The sequence below is a fragment of the Heloderma suspectum genome, chromosome 1 (genome assembly GCF_057233095.1).
Source record: "Heloderma suspectum isolate Gila_16-S chromosome 1, 16-S_ref, whole genome shotgun sequence".
Taxonomy (NCBI): Eukaryota; Metazoa; Chordata; class Lepidosauria; order Squamata; family Helodermatidae; genus Heloderma; species Heloderma suspectum.
Window position 1 is genome coordinate 153,721,708 of NC_139458.1, and position 19,736 is coordinate 153,741,443.

The 19,736-nt window shown below is 43.4% G+C and overlaps 1 protein-coding gene across 1 annotated transcript in view; it reads left to right on the forward strand.

Annotated features, from left to right (window-relative positions):
- The window catches only part of PDIA5 (protein disulfide isomerase family A member 5), a 211,270-nt gene that overhangs the window by 76,212 nt on the left and 115,322 nt on the right, over nt 1-19,736 (forward strand). The window contains exon 4 of the mRNA XM_084807405.1: nt 17,298-17,381. Coding sequence (XP_084663531.1) covers nt 17,298-17,381 — 84 coding nt within the window. The remainder of the gene's footprint in view (nt 1-17,297; nt 17,382-19,736) is intronic.

Here is a 19,736-nt window from a genome sequence, read left to right on the forward strand (position 1 = left end):
GGCGCTCAGATGACTATCTTGGGGCCTGAGCAGGAACATATGAGAAGAGGTGCTCCTTCAGCTATTGTGGGCCAAGCTGTGAAGGGATTGCTGGTAAACACCAGCACCTTGAATTGGGCCCGGAAATGAACTGGGAGTCAGTGATGATGGTACAATACTGGAGTAATACACTCATAACACCCCTTGCTAGTGTTCATGCAGAAGAAGGGGAAATGCAACTTCCCAGCATGGTTTGATTAATGACTAGGACCATGTTATTCTTGCCTTTACTTCTGTAGCCAAAGAGCTTTATATTAAAATTTTACAAGAGAATGTTGCTCAGGTTTATTTACACCCACACCTGCCCATGCACCTGTGTCCTTCCATCTTCAGAAGGGGTTCCAATCCAGGTGGCTACTGGAAAATGAGGAACTGAACAAAAAAACACATTCTCTGCCCCTTACTCCAGCAGAGAGTCCCATTGATGGAATTCCGCTTATCTAAAGACTGGGTCCATGCCACTGTTCTATGAAAAGCTGGATCTCAATTAGATAATGTCAAATAAGTTTGCATTTATACTAAAATTTTAAATTTTTGCGTTTTCCTTGTTCATGCCCAGCCAAACATATGTTCAGATCCATTGAGTTGCAGACCCATCCTCTTACAAGGCAAATCTGCAAAGTACATGAGCAAGTAGAAACATAATTGAAGTCAGCAGAGCTCCTGCTGTCAAGGTATTTTGAGGATTCGATTATCTGTAGTCTCAAAAGCCCATCCATGATGAAAGAGAGCTATGTTAAAAAAAATAAGAAAGTTTCTCTGCCTGTCTTCACCAAGGAGTTCCTGCACTCCCTTTGGAGTCTCCTTTTAACCTTCTCCTTATTTCTGTGCAGCTATGTCAGTTTCAAGAGAGTTTCTTTTATTAACATGCTTCCCATTAGAAAATGCTGTTGATTAGAACACACTGACTTCAACATAGCTGGAATGTTATGCTGTGGAGTTGTTGTTCTCTCCACTCCTGACTGATGACATCCAAAGGCACCTGCCTTGCATTTGGCTTGTTAGTTTGTTGTCTTTGAGCTGAACGAGATTTTCAGCTTTTGATATTGCGTGCAGGGAGTGGGGAGTTATTAGTTTTGAAGCCACTAATCGGTATGATGAATTAATTAGCCATAGATTACTAATGTACAATTTTAAATAATACTCCTGTTGAAGAGATTTCCACTGAAAAAGCCCCAGTGCTGATGGCATGATTGTAAACAGTCTCAAGCAAAGCATTTGAGATTATTTTCACAACAGGAGCTAATTTGTCTGAGTTTGCTTGAGTGTAATTCTGGCACAATAATTGTTTGCTAATATAGGCAGTAGTCTTGCTCAGACCTTTGCCCAGATAAATCCCTCTGATTTCAACATAAATTTTGCATAACTTTGAGCAAGGCAGCCCAAAATATGTGGTGCAGAGTGGTAGGCGGCAGTATTGCAACCGAAACTCTCCCCACGACCTGAGTTGGATCCCAGCGGAAGCTGGGTCCCAGGTAGCCGGCTCAGGTCGACTCAGCCTTCCATTCTTCCGAGGTTGGTAAAATGAGTACCCAGCTTGCTGGGGAAAAGGTAGTCACAACTGGGGAAGGCAATGGCAAACCACCCCACTACAGTCTGCCATGAAAACCCCAGCGAAAGCCGCGTCCCTCTAGGAGTCAGTAATGACTCGGTGCTTGCACAGGAGGAACCTTTCCTTTCCTTGCTTGTCTATCCCCCCTTCTGTTATCTACCTTCCAAAAAAAGAAAAAGCACATGCATTTCTCATTAAAATAAGTGGAATTTAATACACTTAGGCACTTAGATTTTAATGATTTAATTTTAATGGGTTTTAAGCATGCCTGCTCTTCTGTGGACTGCACCTGTTGTTAATAATACAGCCATCAGTGTGTGTGGTGCTTTACAGGTTCAAGATAACAGGTCTCTGCCTGCAAATCTAAAATTTGATATGGGGAAACAGGGGAAGGGGAGAGAAGTGGAGGGAGGGGGTAAACACGGAAGCAACATGTGATTGTTTCAGTTGCACTTGTTTATGCTTACTGACAGGCTCAGTTACAGAAGGGTATATCTTCATTTCATTAAACAAAACAAACAAGAATTTTTCTGTTAGTCACATCTTGCTGGTCTTTTCTCCCTTTCCTTGTCCCCTGCCATGTAATTGTTTTCTCTATCCGTGCTCCATTTTATTCAAATCATTTTGACATGTTCTGCATACAGCTGTATTGAGATGTTCAGTTGTTGAATTCTGTGCCTCAGAGGCATAGAGGTGAGTCATAGACTTTAGGCTGGCTTTTCTTTACCTTACTGGTTCTTTTATTTTTGTCTGGGTGGTCTCCTTATGTTGAGAATCATGTCTAGGTTTTGTCCATGTGGAAGCAAGAGGCCATTATCATATAGAGGATGCTTATGACACAGTTCTTTGGCAAGCAGGAGCTCTTGAAGCCCATTTTGACAGCTCTTGAGGGTTTACTCTTTTTCTCCCTCCTCCTCAACCCTAGTTTCATGTACCTGGATTGTCTCAGGAGATTGAAACAGAAAGGCCTGGGATCATTATTCTGTGAGGATCCATACAAATATGACTTACTGTTGCCAGTTCCATTAGAGGCAACTGCCATGACAGAATTAGGAAACAATAATAAGGACGGCAAAAGAGTCCCTGCAGCTAAAGCAGAAGCCGATATATTTTTTCATTTTGCTAGCACAATTCTCTAGCTGCTGTTTTATAAAATGTACTGCTACTACTACTGCTTTAAGAATGTGAAGAAAAATAATAATATGCTGGATGAAGCATCTTTTTAAAGAACCTCTTCTGGCAGAAGATCTTAGATTTAAGATGGAGAGAAAAGTACAGTCATCTCTGATTTAAGTTACCTAAGTGTGCTTTCAGACCAAACCAGCATGGAACTGCAGAGCTTTGTTTACAAAGGAGTTGCACATGAAGGATTGACATAGTATACTTCTGCTCTCTTCCTCACAGTACAATGAATGGGTTTGCTCAATACACTGTGCTGCTTCTTACATTCTTAGTTGCTAAATTACTAGATGGCAGGGTAATAGGGGTGGTGGGGAGGAAATAAGTACAGCCCCAGCAGTATTTTCTTTGCATCCCCCTCCAGCCATGATCTTCACAGTTGGTAAAAAGGACATTAGTGATGAGTGAACTCATTCTACCTTTGAAATTCAGGTTTCGGTTCAGCAAATCAAGCTATTTAAAAAATATATATCAGAAAATCACTCTGGTTTTATTCCAAGTCCAATTTGGATCCTGTTATATTCCTGGTGACATTATTGGTAGTATGATGGGCTCTGAGGACCTCCTCCAATCTCCACTGGCTCTTCCCACTTACTTAGTCTAGCAATGAGAATAATGGCATGGAGACTTCCAATTTTCCAGGCATCTGCTAGAACATTGGTGGGCTTTGTATTTTTTTCATTGCATTCTAGGTATTAGAAGCACTGGAACATGTAGTTTTCCATACAAAGGATGTCTGGCACCTTAAGAAAAATACATATCTTGGGCTCGCTGTTGCCTAGGATTCTGCCATAGTAACTTTCAAAGCACTATGGATACATACAGGGAGGGAGGGAGTTGCACCTCTGCTGCAGCCACTGGGTGAATAGGAGGGAAATAGTTCTTCTTTGCGCAGTTTCTAGCTTTTACCTGAAGGCATAAAACACCTCCAATTGTGCTTTGCTCTAACGATCATATGAGTAAAGGGTTAGTCACAGCAGTAGTTGTGGGGGTGGGTGGAGGGATTACACTGCTAATGTCTTACAATATTTTAAAATTACTATTTGTGGCCACAAAAATATATATCAACTACTTGTGTGCTTTTTTCAGATTAAACTGGGTTATAGAATATAGTGCGTCTAAAGATGCGGCCTCTATTTTTCTTAATACTTGACATGTGGTGCTGAATTACTGTCTTAGGGGTGGTAGGTGGGGGGAAATACATTAAACAGTGAAGTGTGTGTGTGTGTGTGTGTGTGTGTGAGAGAGAGAGAGAGAGAGAGAGAGAGAGAGATGGAACCCATGTCAATTTTTTGACCTCATTCTTTAGGTCTACACTACTTTGTGGTATCTAGTTACTGCTTCTCAAGACTACCTGCATTTTTCTAGTGTACTGAATTATAGGTAAAACAGAGAGTTTTTGTGGAGGTGAACTGTTTTACAAACTCTGTAAAGGGTGGCCTCCCTTCTCCCTCTTTCTTTCTCCCCCCCCTTCTCCCCCCCCTTTCTTTCTATTCCCCCTCCCTTTCTCCATCACAAGAGCTATTCTCCTAATTATCCTTTTCCACACCAGAGGTGAGGAGCTTGTCGTTATGGGGATGTTGGCTGAAATCCAAAGGCATTCTCCTCAGAGCAGAAAACTGAATCTGTGTTTCTATTTCATTGTTATTCAGAATAAAGGAGAGCATTAACCAAATGCTGTCAGAAAGGGTTTTCTGAAACAGATGCTTGGTAAGGTAGTTTTATTTTCTGGCATCTGTGGAAAAGGAGAGAGAGGAAAGGAAGAGAAGAGAAGAGAAGAGAAGAGAAGAGAAGAGAAAGGAAGGTCAGGATAGCTTTTCAGTTTGTGGTCTTTCCTTTTCTCTTTGCTCCTAGGACAAGTTTAAACTTTCATATGGTGAAATGGAAGAGAGCTCACCTTTTTGGTTCATCACACATAGAAGGTAACACAGGAGATTCTACATTTATCTGAAAGTGGGATCTCCTTGACCTTGTGATATAGAATCTGGTACAAAGAACCAATGTAGCTGTGAAGGGAGGTGGGAGAGAAGTGTTGCTTGAACAGGCCTTTGGTTTGAGCCATTTTGGGCATGACTAATCCATACTGACAAGTGTAAGTATAGTAATCTCCTACCGTATGGAATTGTCCTGCCTCTGTTGGTCTAAGGGGATACACAATTACAAACCTTAGACCTATATTGGTGAGAACAACACTGATGCCCCCTTAACCTTCCCTGAAATATATATAGATTGCAAAAAAAAAAAAGCCCCTTTTCTCAAGGTGGAATTCTGTCCAGGAGGTAAAAGTTCTGGGGCTCGTATCTAAAAACAAATTTGTGCTATCTAGCTGAGTGTCTTCCAGGATTTCATACCATGCAGACTTTTTGTGATGAAGTATTCTGGACTTGTTTTAAATTGTATTGATGGATTTTATGTATTTTTCTATTGTGTTTTATGCTTTGTAAGCTGCTTCAAGGGCATTGTTGGGGAGTTGGGCACAAATCGAATAAAAATAATAAATGTGAGTTACAACACTTATGAGTACCAGTCAAAATGCTCTGAAAGGACATGGTTCAATGGATGTGAATAACAGCCAGTAACCTGTTTCCCCCAATGCATAAGCTTTCTCAAGCATCACAGATGAGACAGTCTTAAACATAGTTGTCGAAATGCAGGTGAAAAGATCAGAAGGGGAAATATGGCATTGATTTGTATCCGAACCAGTTCTTTACGTACTGTATCTCAACATATTCCCTGGTTAAGTTCAGCTCAGGTGTTACTTCCGTTCAGGTTCAAGAAGTAGGAATCCATAGAATTGTGAGTGGAAGGATAGCTGCTAGGACCGTTGAGCAAACACTTGTGCAAGTGCTAATGGTGTTTGTGCAGTTCTATAATAGGTAAACTCTATAGCAGTTGCTTTGCTTCTGCTTGTGCCAACTCCTGTGCAAGCAAAAGAACATCTTTGGATTTAGCCTTGCTTGTCTTGTGCAGTGCTGTAGTGCAGGGGTAGGCAACATAGTGCCTGTGGGCACCAGTGTGCCCCCTGACACCTTTCTTGGTGCCGACTGAGGTGTCCTACCCCTCCCACTTTATAAAAATCAACAAAATCAACAAAAGGGCTTCTGCCACTGCCTGCCTTTCTCCTTTGAAACCTGTGGAAGTGCTCTCGGTTTGGGTCTGCAGTTTATGTGTTGCATTCATAAAATGGTGTTTATTCACTCAGTCGCTTCCGACTCTTCGTGACTTCATGGACCAGCCCACGCCAGAGCTTTCTGTCGGCCATCGCCACCCCCAGCCCCCCCAAGGTCGAGTCCGTCACCTCCAGAATATCATCCATTCTTTTATGGGTTTTTATTCATAAAATAAAAACCCACAAAAGAATAAAAAAAATTGCTCCAAGGAATGGCACATTGTGTAAAGTGTCATGTGTGCAATATTGCAGAAACCAGAGAGACCTGTATTTTGCTGACTCTATGTTACTTTGGGTATACCTGTTCTTTTCTGACCACCATGTGATCTGTCATGCAAAGAAGAATGTATGTGAGAAACTTGCAACGCTTGGCAAGATCGCAAGCTTTTTTAGATGGGTGAAATAAGGGAGGAAGTAAGTCCTGGCGTTTGCTAGTTAGTGCCATACATTGCTAATGCCAGTGCATGCTGTAGCGCTGATTATTATGCATATACAGTATGCTGCATTTTCCCCAGTCAGGCAAACTACCATCTGCAGGGTATGTGTTGAACTTTTCTTCTCACCCAAGCTCTCCTGTCTTATCTATAATCTAGTGTTAATTTATTGTTGTTCATTGTTCATGTTTGCAAGAAGGCAGCTTGAAAATGTTGAGAGAATTAACAGGAATGCCAGCAGCAGCAGCAGCACTTCAGCTAGGAAAGGGCCCCTTGCTGTCACCAAGCTTTTCTAAAGGGACACCACCAATTCAACATCTCTGAAGTGTAGATGTTTGCTCAGCACTTCCAGTTGCCAAACTGGCTTTTTGGTACATGGATACATGTTGCTTTGTGCCTTTTTAATCTGACTCTATCCAAGAACGTGTGGAGATTTGTTTCTGTCTTAGCCCTGCTATTAATTCTCTTTATCCTGCCACTTTGTGCCGGTACAAGGATAATACTTCCAGTCTGGGCCATAGGATTACACCTGTCTCTGGCATGAATCATCCTGTCTTCCCCATGTTGGCCTTACATCAGTGCTGACCTTAACAAGGATTTGGTATTAATTAGGATTTATCCATAACCAACTCTTATTCTTTTATTTATTTATTTAAAATATTTCTTGGCCGCCTTTCAGGGCAGAAGCCCTCCCAAGGTGGCTTACAACAATAAATACATAAAAACAGTTAAAATATTAAAAGTGATAAAACATATAAACAATAAAAGCCAACAATTAAAACAACAATTGAAACCAACAATTATGTGAACAGCAGCAGCAGCAGCACCACCAGTATTAATCATATCAATAGAAGGCCAAGGTAAAATAATATGTTTTCAAGACCTTCTTAAAAGCCTGCAATGATGGAGCATGGTGGACCTCTGATAGCAGGTCGTTCCAAAGATGTGGGGCCACTGCAGAGAAGGCCCTCTCACGTGTGTTCACCCACCTGACTGCTCTCATGGGTGGGAAAATGAAAAGGGCCTCTCTTTCTGATCTTAAAGTGCAGGCAGGCTGATATGGGTGTAAATGGTCCTTCAAGTAACTTGGTCCCAAACCATTTAAGGCTTTAAAGGTCAAAACCAGCACTTTTAATTGTGCTCGGAAATGCACCGGTAACCAGTGCAGCTGGCGCAGTATAGGCATTATGTGATCGAATCGCCTCACCCCCACCAATACTTGGGCGGCCGCATTCTGCACAAGCTGGAGTTTCTGAACCGTCTTCAGAGGCAGCCCCACATATAGCGCATTACTGTAGTCCAGCCTGGACGTGACTAGTGCATAGATAACTGAGGCAAGGTCCCTCCTCTCCAGATAGGGCCGCAGTTGGCGTACTAGCCTAAGCTGGTAAAAAGCACTCCTGGACACCGCAGCCACCTGGGCTTCCCCAGTTAGCTCAGAGTCCAGGGGGACTCCCAGACTGCACGCTTGGTCTTGATGACTCTTGATGACTTCCCCCAGTGGTTTCATGTAGATGTTAAAAAGCATGGGGGACAAGATAGAACCTTGCGGCACCCCACAGGCTAATGGCCATGGGGTGGAACAGAAGTCCTCCAGAACTGCCTTCTGAGACGGCTCCTCCAGAAAGGACTGGAACCACTTTAAAACTGTGCCTCCCAAGCCCAATCCAGATAAATGATCAAGAAGGATACCATGGTTGATGGTATCGAAAGCTGCTGAGAGGTCCAGAAGAACCAACAGAGCAGCACTCCCCACATCCATTCCCTGGCATAAGTCATCAACCAGGGTGACCAAGGCTGTTTCCGTCCCATAACCAGGCCTGAAACCTGATTGGAATGGTTTTAAATAATCAGTTTCATCCAAAACCACTGGAGGCCACCACATGCTCCAGCACCTTGCCCAAGAATGGCAAATTTGACACAGGATGGTAATTATCTGGAACCATGGGATCTAAATTTGGTTTCTTCAGCAAGGGCCTCACCGCAGCTTCTTTCAAAGCTGTGGGGGCCTTTCTGTCCCTCAAGGAGGCATTTACCACCTTCGAGGTCCAGATATCCAGCCCAGCTCTGGCAGATTTCACAAGCCAGAATGGGTAAGGATCTAAAGGGCAAGTAGTAGGCCTCAGTCCTCCAAGCAGTTTGTCCACATCCTCAGGCTGCACAAGCCAGAAGGTATCCATAACATGACTAGATGGTGCACCAGCCCCGTTCATATCAGACTCTGTCAAAACAATGTCATCCAAATCCAAGGCATTTGGGGTGGGTTAGGGTATTTTAGAAAATGTTTTTATTGTAGAATTTTATTGTTTTAAACTGTTTTTATTGTATGTTGTACATCGCCCAGAGTGGCTGGGTGACCAGCCAGATGGGCGATTAATAAATTTAATAATAAAAAAAATAAAAAAGTCAGCGCAAATACGAGTGATTTTATCTGCAAAGTGTCTGGCAAATTATTTATGGTGGGCCTTTGAGGGTTCAAGTTCTTGTGTTCCATCCAAGGCCCTTTAACCACATGAAAGAGCTCCACTGGACGACACTGAGCAGATGCAATGATGGTGGAGTAGTAGGATTTCTTCGCTGCCGTCACCACCACAGAATAAGATTGCAAATGGATTCTTGCTTGTGTTGGATCGTATTCGTTCTGAGTCTTCTGCCATTTGCGCTCTAATCGTCAACACAGTCATTTCATGGCCCTCAGCTCCTCAGAATACCAAGGAGCTGACACAGTTCTGCAACTAGGTCAAGGACGTTTGGGATCGATCATATCAATAGCCCGGGTCATCTCCTCATTCCAAGTGGTGACCAGGACCTTGGCAGGACCGAGTCAGCACAGAGTGGGAAAACTGGTGAGATGGGTGTTTAGTTGTTAAAGCAGGTATGTCCCCTCTGGCCTATATATCCAGTTCTAGGAATGTATGTGTGTTGTCACTCTTTTAAAAATACCTACTCTAAAAGGGAGATTTAAATCATTGTAATTCCTTTCCTCCAAGAAGAACTCTTCTTGGCTCTTTGTGCTGCATTGACCTCCAGAAGCTGCCGGCATCTGGAGCCAGTTATCTTAATATTAAGATAACTGCCAGTTATCTTAATATTAAGTCTGATTTAAGAACTGGTGTAAGATCTGCTTTTGATATTTTTCACTGTCTGGTTATACCTTTTGCCTGCCCCTTCATCTCTCCACATCTCTCTGTATTTTACCACTTCAGTTCATCCTCCTTTAGTTTCTTGTCTTGGTCTTTTAAGTATTTCATGCTTATGCAAATATATTTGTAGGTTTCTGTGTTCCCAAACAAGTGCAGGGTGCTTATAAAATGTATATATATGTCATGTATATGTATATGTATATGTCATCTAATGTCTCTATCTAATGCCTTTCTATTGTAACTCATTTCTCCTTGCCACCTCCTGCAGCCCACTTATTGATATATCCTTTTAATATTTTTCAGGGTATATTGTTCCTTGCATGGGTCCTGATTACTTTTCTAACGTTTTAGTATTCTAGAAGTAGCATGGGGATTGCTACCAAGAATGCTACCAACAATTTCAGAATTTTCAAAGAATATACTCAAATATTTTAGGCAGTTTCATGGTAACACAGCGAAAAGACTAGAAATGGCTGTGTGTTTTGCATGCTGCCTGTACCTCCAGAATTTGTTTAGAGAAACAGAAACAAAAACCACAGCTGAATTGCACTGCGGTCATGTACATCACTGCTATTGTGAGAGAAAAGGATACATGGCATAATAATATTGAAGCAGGTTCCTGTGCTAGTATATTCCTCTTCTCATTATGCTACTGCAGCTCTCCTACTTCTCAACTTCATAACTTTTGCTGGCAATTAACTTTGTGACAAATTAGCCTAGTGACAATTAACTTCATGACAAATCTATGTATTGGAAATGTCTATAAAGTTCCTTGGGGTTTCATTCATGACATTCCGACCATTTTACTTTGTCTTTTTATATGTTAATCTTACCTTTTCTCTTTACCAGAGAAGTTGGTTACAGCTCTTTACATATTTTTCATTACCAGGCATTTACACACTCTGTTGATTTGGGGCTGTGTACATAACTCAGAAGAATGATGTCACATTCTTCTTATCCTGGTGCTACAGTCTGGGAAGAGGAGGTTGCCATGGGTTTGGCTGCTACAGAAAACAGTGGGGAAGTGGTGCTGAGCAAAGATTACTGCTGAGTAAATCACCCAGGTTCTCCTCTGTTGTACGATTCTGGGACAGTGTGTATTCTTAGCAGCTGAATCATTTAGGCCGCCTTCCTCAACCTGGTGCCCTCCAGATAATGTGGACTTCAACTCCCATCGGCATGTAAAAGGTCCCAGGTTCAATCCCTGGTGTTGCCAGGTAAAAAATGATCATGTAGCAAGTGATATGCCTGAGATGCTGGACAGCTGTTGGCAGAGTAGACAATGGATAAATAATCTGATATTGTATAAGCAGTCTTCCTATTTCCTTTAGGATTAGACCCATGAGAGGGCCTTCTCAGGGATGGTGTCCTGGCTCTGGAACTCTTCCCTGGGAGGCTTATCTGTCGTGAATCTGATGTCTTTGTGCTGTCAGCTGAACGTCTGTTTTGTGTTGTGCCTTTAAATGCTGTTCTTGTCCTAGATGATAACTTAAACGTCTCTTTTGACTTGTGTGTTTTTATGTATTTTACTCTTTTAATTTATGAAGTTAGGTGCTTTTTGAGGATTTTGTTTGTTTTTACCATCCATCCAGTTTTATCAATTGCCACTAAAAATAAAACTCGTTACTCAAATCTTCCATTGTGGAAATCATCTGACCTTGGATTCTATCAATAATTAATAATATATATTAATTTTTATTTCACATTTAAGGGATTTGTATTCCACCTGTCCAGAAATGTTACCCAATAACAAGAACTGTCTTTCTGAGTCATGGGGCATTATATATTTTATGTTACTATTTTTCTTCCCCTTCATGGATCACTGCCTTGTTGTGGCGAAGGGGCTTGCGTAACTCATTGAAGCCATAAGCTATGCCGTGCAGGGCCACCCAAGACGGGCAGGTCATGACGGAGAGTTCTGACAAAATGTGGTCCACTGGAGAAGGAAATGGCAACCCACTGCAGTATTCTTGCCAAGAAAACCCCATGGAACGTATCACAAGGCTAAAAGAGATGACGCCGGAAGATGAGTCCCTCAGGTTGGAAGGTGTCCAATATACTACTTGGGAAGAGCAGAGGGTATTTCCAAGTAGCGCCAGAAAGAGTGAAGTGGCTGGGCCAGAGCCGAAAGGACACTCAGCTTTGGATGTGTCTGGTGGTGAAAAGAAAGTCCGATGCTGTAAAGAACAATATTGTTTAGGAACCTGGAATGTAAGATGAATGAATCAAGGTAAGCTGGAGGTGGTCAAACATGAGATGGCAAGACTGAACATCGACATCTTGGGAATCAGCGCGCTAAAATGGACAAGCATGGGCGAATTTAATTCAGGTGACCATTATATCTACTACTGTGGGCAAGAATCCCTTAGAAGAAATGGAGTAGCACTCATAGTCAATAAAAGGGTGGGAAAAGCATTACTGGGGTAGAATCTCAAAAATGATAGAATGATCTCAGTATGAATCCAAGGCAAACCATTCAACATCACAGTAATTCAAGTCTATCCCCCAACCACTGAGGCTGAAGAAGCTGAGGTTGATTAGTTCTATGAAGACCTATAACACCTAGAACTAACACCAAAAAAAGATGTCCTTTTCATCATAGGAGATTGGAATGCTGAAGTAGGAAGTCAAGAAATCACCGGGATAACAGGCAAGCATGGCCTTGGTGTACAAAATGAAGCAGGACAAAGGCTAATCGAGTTTTGCCAAGAGAACACGCTGATCATAGCAAACAGTCTTTTCTAACAGCACAAGAGACGACTGTACACATGTGTCAGGGGCCCTAGCCAGCCTCTTTCAGTCTACTCCAGTAGCCAACTCCGGACACAGACAAAGGATTCTTTTCAAGGCTTTATTCCTTTTACAACTTAATAACTCTATCACCAGCGACTAAGCTATGAACAGCAGAGTAACCTATGTCCCCGGTTGGAAACAGTTGGTCCCCGTTTGAATGAGAATCACTTGCAGACCCTGAAATTATGGGCTAGGGAGAGTCCCTCCCCTTTTCTCTTGGGTCCTCTGGACGCGACCGTTGCTTGCGCACCAAACGGGCGCTACGCCTCCTTTCCGCACCCTCCATAGTTCGTCACTCTTTGCGTCTGCGTTGAGCATCCAGCCAGCCCTCCTTCTGCGCTCTTTCACTCCCAGGACCGCTATCTATGTCTACAATGCCGGCAGGAGGAATCTCTGCCAGCTGCAGGGCCTGGGAGGGATGAACATGCTCCTCTCCCACGGACGGCTGTTCCTTCTCATAATCAGAACTGCTCTGAGGTTCTGTGGGCTCAGTGTCCACCCTGACAACATGGACATCACCAGATGGTCAATATCGAAACCAGATTGATTATGTACTTTGCAGCCAAAGATGGAGAAGCTCCATTGTTGTTGTTGTTCAGTCGTTCAGTCGTGTCCGACTCTTCGTGACCCCATGGACCATAGCACGCCAGGCCTTCCTGTCCTGCGCTCTCTCCCGGAGCGTGCTCAAGTTCATATTCATTGCATCCGTGATGCTATCTAGCCATCTCATCCTCTGCCGTCCCCTTCTCCTTTTGCCTTCAGTCTTTCCAAGCATCAGGGTCTTTTCCAGGGAGTTTTCTCTTCGCATTAGGTGGCCAAAATATTGGAGCTTCAGCTTCATTATCTGTCCTTCCAATGAGCACTCAGGGTTGATTTCCTTTAGGATGGACTGATTTGACCTCCTTGCAGTCCAGGGGACTCGTAAGAGTCTTCTCCAGCACCACAGTTCGAAAGCATCAATTCTTCGGCGCTCAGCCTTCCTTATAGTCCAGCTCTCACAGCCATACATTACTACTGGGAAAACCATAGCTTTGATTAGACGGACCTTTGTCGGCAAGGTGATGTCTCTGCTTCTTACTATGCTGTCTAGGTTGGCCATAGCTTTCCTCCCAAGGAGCAAACGTCTTTTAATTTCATGGCTACAGTCACCGTCTGCGGTGATCTTGGAGCCCAAGAAAGTAAAATCTGTCACTGCTTCCATTTTTTCCCCTTCTATATGCCAGGAAGTGATGGGGCCAGATGCCATAATCTTCGTTTTTTTAATGTTGAGTTTCAAACCAGCTTTTGCACTCTCCTCTTTCACCCTCAACAAGAGGCTCTTGAGATCCTCTTCACTTTCTGCCATTAGGGTGGTATCGTCTGCATATCGGAGGTTGTTGATAATTCTCCCAGCAATCTTAATTCCGACCTCTGATTCATCCAACCCGGCATTTCTCATGATGTACTCTGCATATAAGTTAAATAAGCAGGGTGACAATATGCAGCCTTGTCGTACTCCTTTCCCAATTTTGAACCAATCGGTTGTTCCATGTCTGGTTCTTACTGTTGCTTCTTGACCCTCGTACAGGTTTCTCAGGAGACAGGTAAGGTGGTCTGGTACTCCCATCTCTTTCAGAATTTGCCAGAGTTTGTTGTGATCCACACAATCAAAGGCTTTAGCGTAGTCAATGAAGCAGAAATAGACGTTTTTCTGGAATTCTCTTGCTTTCTCCATGATGCAGCGAATGTTGGCGATTCGATCTCTAGTTCCTCTGCCTCTTCTAAACCCAGCTTGTACTTCCGGTAGTTCTCGGTTCGCATACTGCTGAAGCCTAGCTTGTAGGATTTTGAGCATCACCTTGCTGGCATGTGAAATGAGCGCAATTGTGCGGTAGTTTGAACACTCTTTGGCATTGCCCTTCTTTGGAATTGGAATGTAAACTGACCTTTTCCAGTCTTGTGGCCACTGCTGAGTGTTCCAGATTTGTTGGCATATTGAATGCAGCACTTTAACAGCATCATCTTTTAGGATTTTAAATAGCTCGGCTGGAATACTGTCATCTCCGCTAGCTTTGTTGTTAGTAATGCTTCCTAAGGCCCACTTGACTTCACTCTCTAGGATGTCCGGCTCAAGTTCAGTGACCGCACTATCATGGCTATCAGGGACATTCAAATCTTTACAGTCAGTAAAAACAAGACCAGGAGCTGACTGTGGCTCAGATCATGAGCTGCTTCTTGCAAAATTTCAGCTTAAATTGAAGAACATAGGGAAAACCGATAAACAAATAGAGGTGACAAATAGATTTAAGGGATTAGACCTGATAGACAGAGTGCCTGAGGAACTATGGACGGAGGTCCGTAACATTGTTCAGGAGGCAGCAACTCCATCCCAAAGAAAAAGAAATGCAAGAAAGCCAAGTGGCTGTCTGATGAGGCTTTACAAGTAGCTGAGGAAAGAAGGGAAGCGAAAAGAAAGGGAGAAAGGGGAAGATATACCCAACTGAATGCAGAGTTCCCGAGAACAGCAAGGAGAGACAAGAAGGCCTTCTTAAATGAACAATGCAAAGAAATCGAGGAAAACAACAGAATGGGAAAGACTAGAGATCTCTTCAAGAAAATCGGAGATCTCAAGGGAACGTTTTGTGCAAAGACGGGCATGATAAAGGACCAAGAAGGCAAGGACCTAACAGAAGCAGATGGGATTCAGAAGAGGTGGAAAGAATACACAGAAGAACTATACAGGAAAGATCTGAATGTCCCTGATAGCCATGATAGTACTGAACTTGAACCGGACATCCTCAAGAGTGAAGTCAAGTGGGCCTTAGGAAGCATTACTAACATCAAAGCTAGCAGAGATATCAGTATTCCAGCTGAGCTACTTAAGATCCTAAAAGATGATGCTGTTAAAGTGCTGCACTCAATATGCCAACAAATTTGGAACACTCAGCAATGGCCACAAGACTGGAAAAGGTCAGTTTACATTCCAATTCCAAAGAAGGGCAACGCCAAAGAGTGTTCAGACTACCGTACAATTGCACTCATTTCACATGCCAACAAGGTTATGCTCAAAATCCTACAAGCTAGGCTTCAGCAGTATGTGGACCGAGAACTACCGGAAGTACCAGCTGGGTTTCGAAGAGGCAGAGGAACTAGAGATCAAATCGCCAACATTCGCTGGATCATGGAGAAAGCAAGAGAATTCCAGAAAAACGTCTATTTCTGCTTCATTGACTATGCTAAAGCCTTTGATTGTGTGGATCACAACAAACTGTGGCAAATTCTTAAAGTGATGGGAGTACCAGACCACCTTACCTGTCTCCTGAGAAACCTGTACGAGGGTCAAGAAGCAACAGTAAGAACCAGACATGGAACAACCGATTGGTTCAAAATTGGGAAAGGAGTATGACAAGCCTGTATATTGTCGCCCTGCTTATTTAATTTCTATGCAAAGTACATCATGAGAAACGCCGGGTTGGATGACTCACAGGTCGTAATTAAGATTGCTGGGAGAATTGTCAACAACCTCAGATATGCAGATGATACCACCCTAATGGCAGAAAGCGAAGAGGATCTCAAGAGCCTCATTGAGGGTGCAAGTGGAGAGTGTAAAAGCTGGTTTGAAACTAAGCATTAAAAAAACGAAGATCATGGCATCTGGCCCCATCACTTCCTGGCATATAGAAGGGGAAGAAATGGAAGCAATGACAGATTTTATTTTCTTGGGCTCCAAGGTCACTGCAGACGGTGACTGTAGCCATGAAATTAAAAGACGTTTGCTCCTTGGGAGGAAAGCTATGGCACACCTAGACAGCATAGTAAGAAGCAGAGACATCACCTTGCCGACAAAGGTTCGTATAATCAAAGCTATGGTTTTCCCAGTAGTAATGTATGGCTTTGAGAGCTGGACTATAAGGAAGGCTGAGTGCCGAAGAATCGATGCTTTCAAACTGTGGTGCTGGAGAAGACTCTTACGAGTCCCCTGGACTGCAAGGAGGTCCAGTCAGTCCATCCTAAAGGAAATCAACCCTGAGTGCTCATTGGAAGGACAGATACTGAAACTGAAGCTCAAATATTTTGGCCACCTAATGCGAAGAGAAAACTCCCTGGAAAAGACCCTGATGCTGGGAAAGATTGAAGGCAAAAGGAGAAGGGGACGGCAGAGGATGAGATGGCTAGATAGCATCACGGATGCAATGAATATGGACTTGAACACACTCCGGGAGAGAGCGGAGGACAGGAAGGCCTGGCGTGCTATGGTCCATGGGGTCACGAAGAGTCGGACACGACTGAACAACTGAACAACAACAACAAATGTTCTTATTCTATTAAAATAATTTTATTGCTGGACTTTGTATTGTTTTAAGCTGCCTTTTGAAAAGCAACATTTAAAAAGTTGAAGAAACAAATAATCTGTGTTCACAACTCAGTTTTGTAATATGTTGCACATGAGCATTAACTTTATTTAATAAATTCACAAAATGCACTCTCACATCTACCAAGCACCCAGGCTGATTTACAATAAAGCTACAATAAAAACCAAGTAAAACCTCCTACTTCATAAAAAACAATAAATACAAGAGTCAAACAGATTCAACACAATAAATTTAAAGAGTGACAGTAAGAGCAGCATAAAACATTCAACATCATTAAAAGCCCAAGGAAACAGGACACTCTTAGCCGCCTTCCTAAAGCATAACAGAGAAGAAATCAGCTGCCTAAAGCATAATATTGAGGGAGCCTATCTAATCTTTCTAGGAGGAGCATTCCATGATCATCGGAGAGGGGGCTGCTACAGAAAAGGCCCTGTCTCTAGTACCTACCAATCTAACTTCTCTCAGTGGTGAGACATATAACGGGACCTCCAATGAAGATCGAACTTGTGATTTAAGCTACATTTTCAGTACTTACAATAAAACTGTTAAACCAGAATTACTTATATGTAGTTATTGTTGACTGTGATTTGGTGATAACATTTTAAAATATCAGTATCTTTTGTTTATCTCTTGCAGTGATTCAGAGAGCCGAAAACTATGCAAGAAGATGAAAGTTGACCCTAGTTCCAAGGAGAAAGGGGTAGAGTTATTACATTACAAGTAAGTACAGGAGTGGATTGAGAGGGTTTTTTTTTTAATGTTCAAGCTACTGCAATATTCAATGGCTAAAATTAAAACTGCCAGAGCTGCACAATCTTATACAAATTTACAGTGAGTGCAAATAAGACACGCTCCCAAGGAAATGTGCGTAGGATTACAACCCAAAGAGGCACAAACATTTTGTTACATATTCATACTCTGGTGCAGTCTTACTGCAAAACTGGGGTAGTGATGGACATTTCATAATGAAGGATTAAGTCATGGGCAGGCAACATCTTCGTGGCTGCCTACTGTGAGCTGATGGTCTACAGCTAACTTCTGTTGGAACACTCCAGCAATAGTTGAGTATGTCTGTCCCATTGATTTTATGAGAGAGAGAAAGATCTCTAAGCCCTTGCTTAACTCTCCAGTTTAAAACAATTTGACCTCAAACTGCTTAACTTTGTCTGGATTGTGCGCACTGGGTTTATGCAATCAGCACAATTCATATGTAGCTTTCATAGCCCTCATAGAGTCATTCAGAGATTTACAAATTTTGGTTGGGTGTGGTGGTCAGCCAAAGATTTCTTGTTGCCGGAATTGTGCTCCTCCATGGGTCTGGGTTTTGGTCCTGACCTCACTCTGTACACCATGCAGGGTGAATACAAGCCCTCAACCCGCTCCAGCTCAGAGTTGGAGGGGAGAAGACAGAAGTGGAGGCTTCCTTTGTCTGTGTGCTTGCCAGGCACTAGCAGCACCTGCTAAATGCAGACACAAGCCATCATCCGTGAAGAGAGCCAGTATGGTGTAGTGGTTAGAGAGTTGGACTGGGACATGGGAGATCCAGGTCCTAGTCTCCACTCAGCCATGAAGTCCACTGGGTGACTTTGGGCCAGTAACACACTCGCAGTCCCTAACCTGCCTCACACAGTTGTTATGAGGAGAAGATAGAGAGGAGAACTATGTAATCTGTCTTGCAAGAGGAAAAAAAGCAGGATTTAAAGGTAGTAATGGAGTGTAGTCACGCCTCGGCCTCCCCACTTCAGCCTTACTTTTGCAGTTGTTGGCACTCTTGTTGGCACCCAATAAGCCCACATGCCTTGGCCTCCTCCCCCTCCAGGTAGTGAAAGGGGCTTTGTCCCTGTGCTTGCTCAGTGAATCTGGCAAGCTCCGGTACAAACTCACCTGCTTCTACCTCCCTCTTCAGCTCTGAGATGGAAGCAGGCTCTAGCTCTTGCCTAGTGCTCTGAACTCCCAGTGTTGTGACCCTGAGCAGAAGCCAGGACTATAATGCACGGGAGAAGAACCAGTTGTATCAGGAAGACCAGCAATATGGGCTGTGGAGGTACAGAACCCAGATGCCAACACTGAACTGTCTGTCAGCCAAGGAGCCTCTTGAGCCAGAGTCCCCTGAGCAACTAGCTCCCATAACAACAGGGGCCTTGCACTCCCCAGTGCCTCTTTGCCAGCACAAGCAATGCACAGGGCAGGAGCTGACTGAGTGGTGGCCGAATGCTAGGCTCCAGGCCAGGGGAGTAGCCCTTTAAGGCTCTGCACTCTCCAAGAAGCGGGTGGAGCTTGGCTGGGTAGCCTGGCCCAAAAGGCATAGGAAGCCTCCCTTGAGCGTGAGAACTCATTAGAACAATTCGTGTACTTGGAGCTATCCAAGGTTCTGCAATTCTAGCCTAAGTCTACCATAGCCTCCCCAAACCTGGCATCCTCCAGATGTGCTGCACGACAAATCCCATCATCTGTAGTCATTGACCATGCTGGTTGGAGATGATGGGAGTTGTTGTTAAACAAAGCTGGAGGGTGTCAGGTTGGAGAAGGCTGCTCTCCTGGCTACTTGCCTGATTAAGTCACCCTCAGGTGTCCCATCGTGCCCCATGGACAGGACACCTAGCAAGCACCAACACCAAAATGAATCCCAGGCCTTCTCTGAACCTTGAAGCTGAGGAAGGGTTGGGGACCGTCCCTTTTTTTCCAGCAGCTCCAAACTTGGGAGGGTCTTCTCACCGCCCTAAAAGCTGTTTGATCATTTACCATGGTAAGTGGCAAGCTGGGTTTGGCTGGGATTTTTCTAAAAGCTGACATGTTGATGGGAAGAAATTGCCTTCCACTTTAAAAGTATAACACCTGGACTTTGAAGTAGCTTGGGCACCCTATATTCCTTCCTGATTCTTTTCAATGAGATAATTGCTACCTGTGTTACCCAAATCAGTTGGAGGTTGATTTCAGCTCATTGATTTCAGGAGACTTTAGCACACAAATGTTTTAGTTCTTTAGGGACCAATATGCATAAATATACCTGTGCACTGTTGCAAATGGAAGTTCCCATGTGCATCTGCCACTCCCCAAATCTGGCTTGTGGTAAAT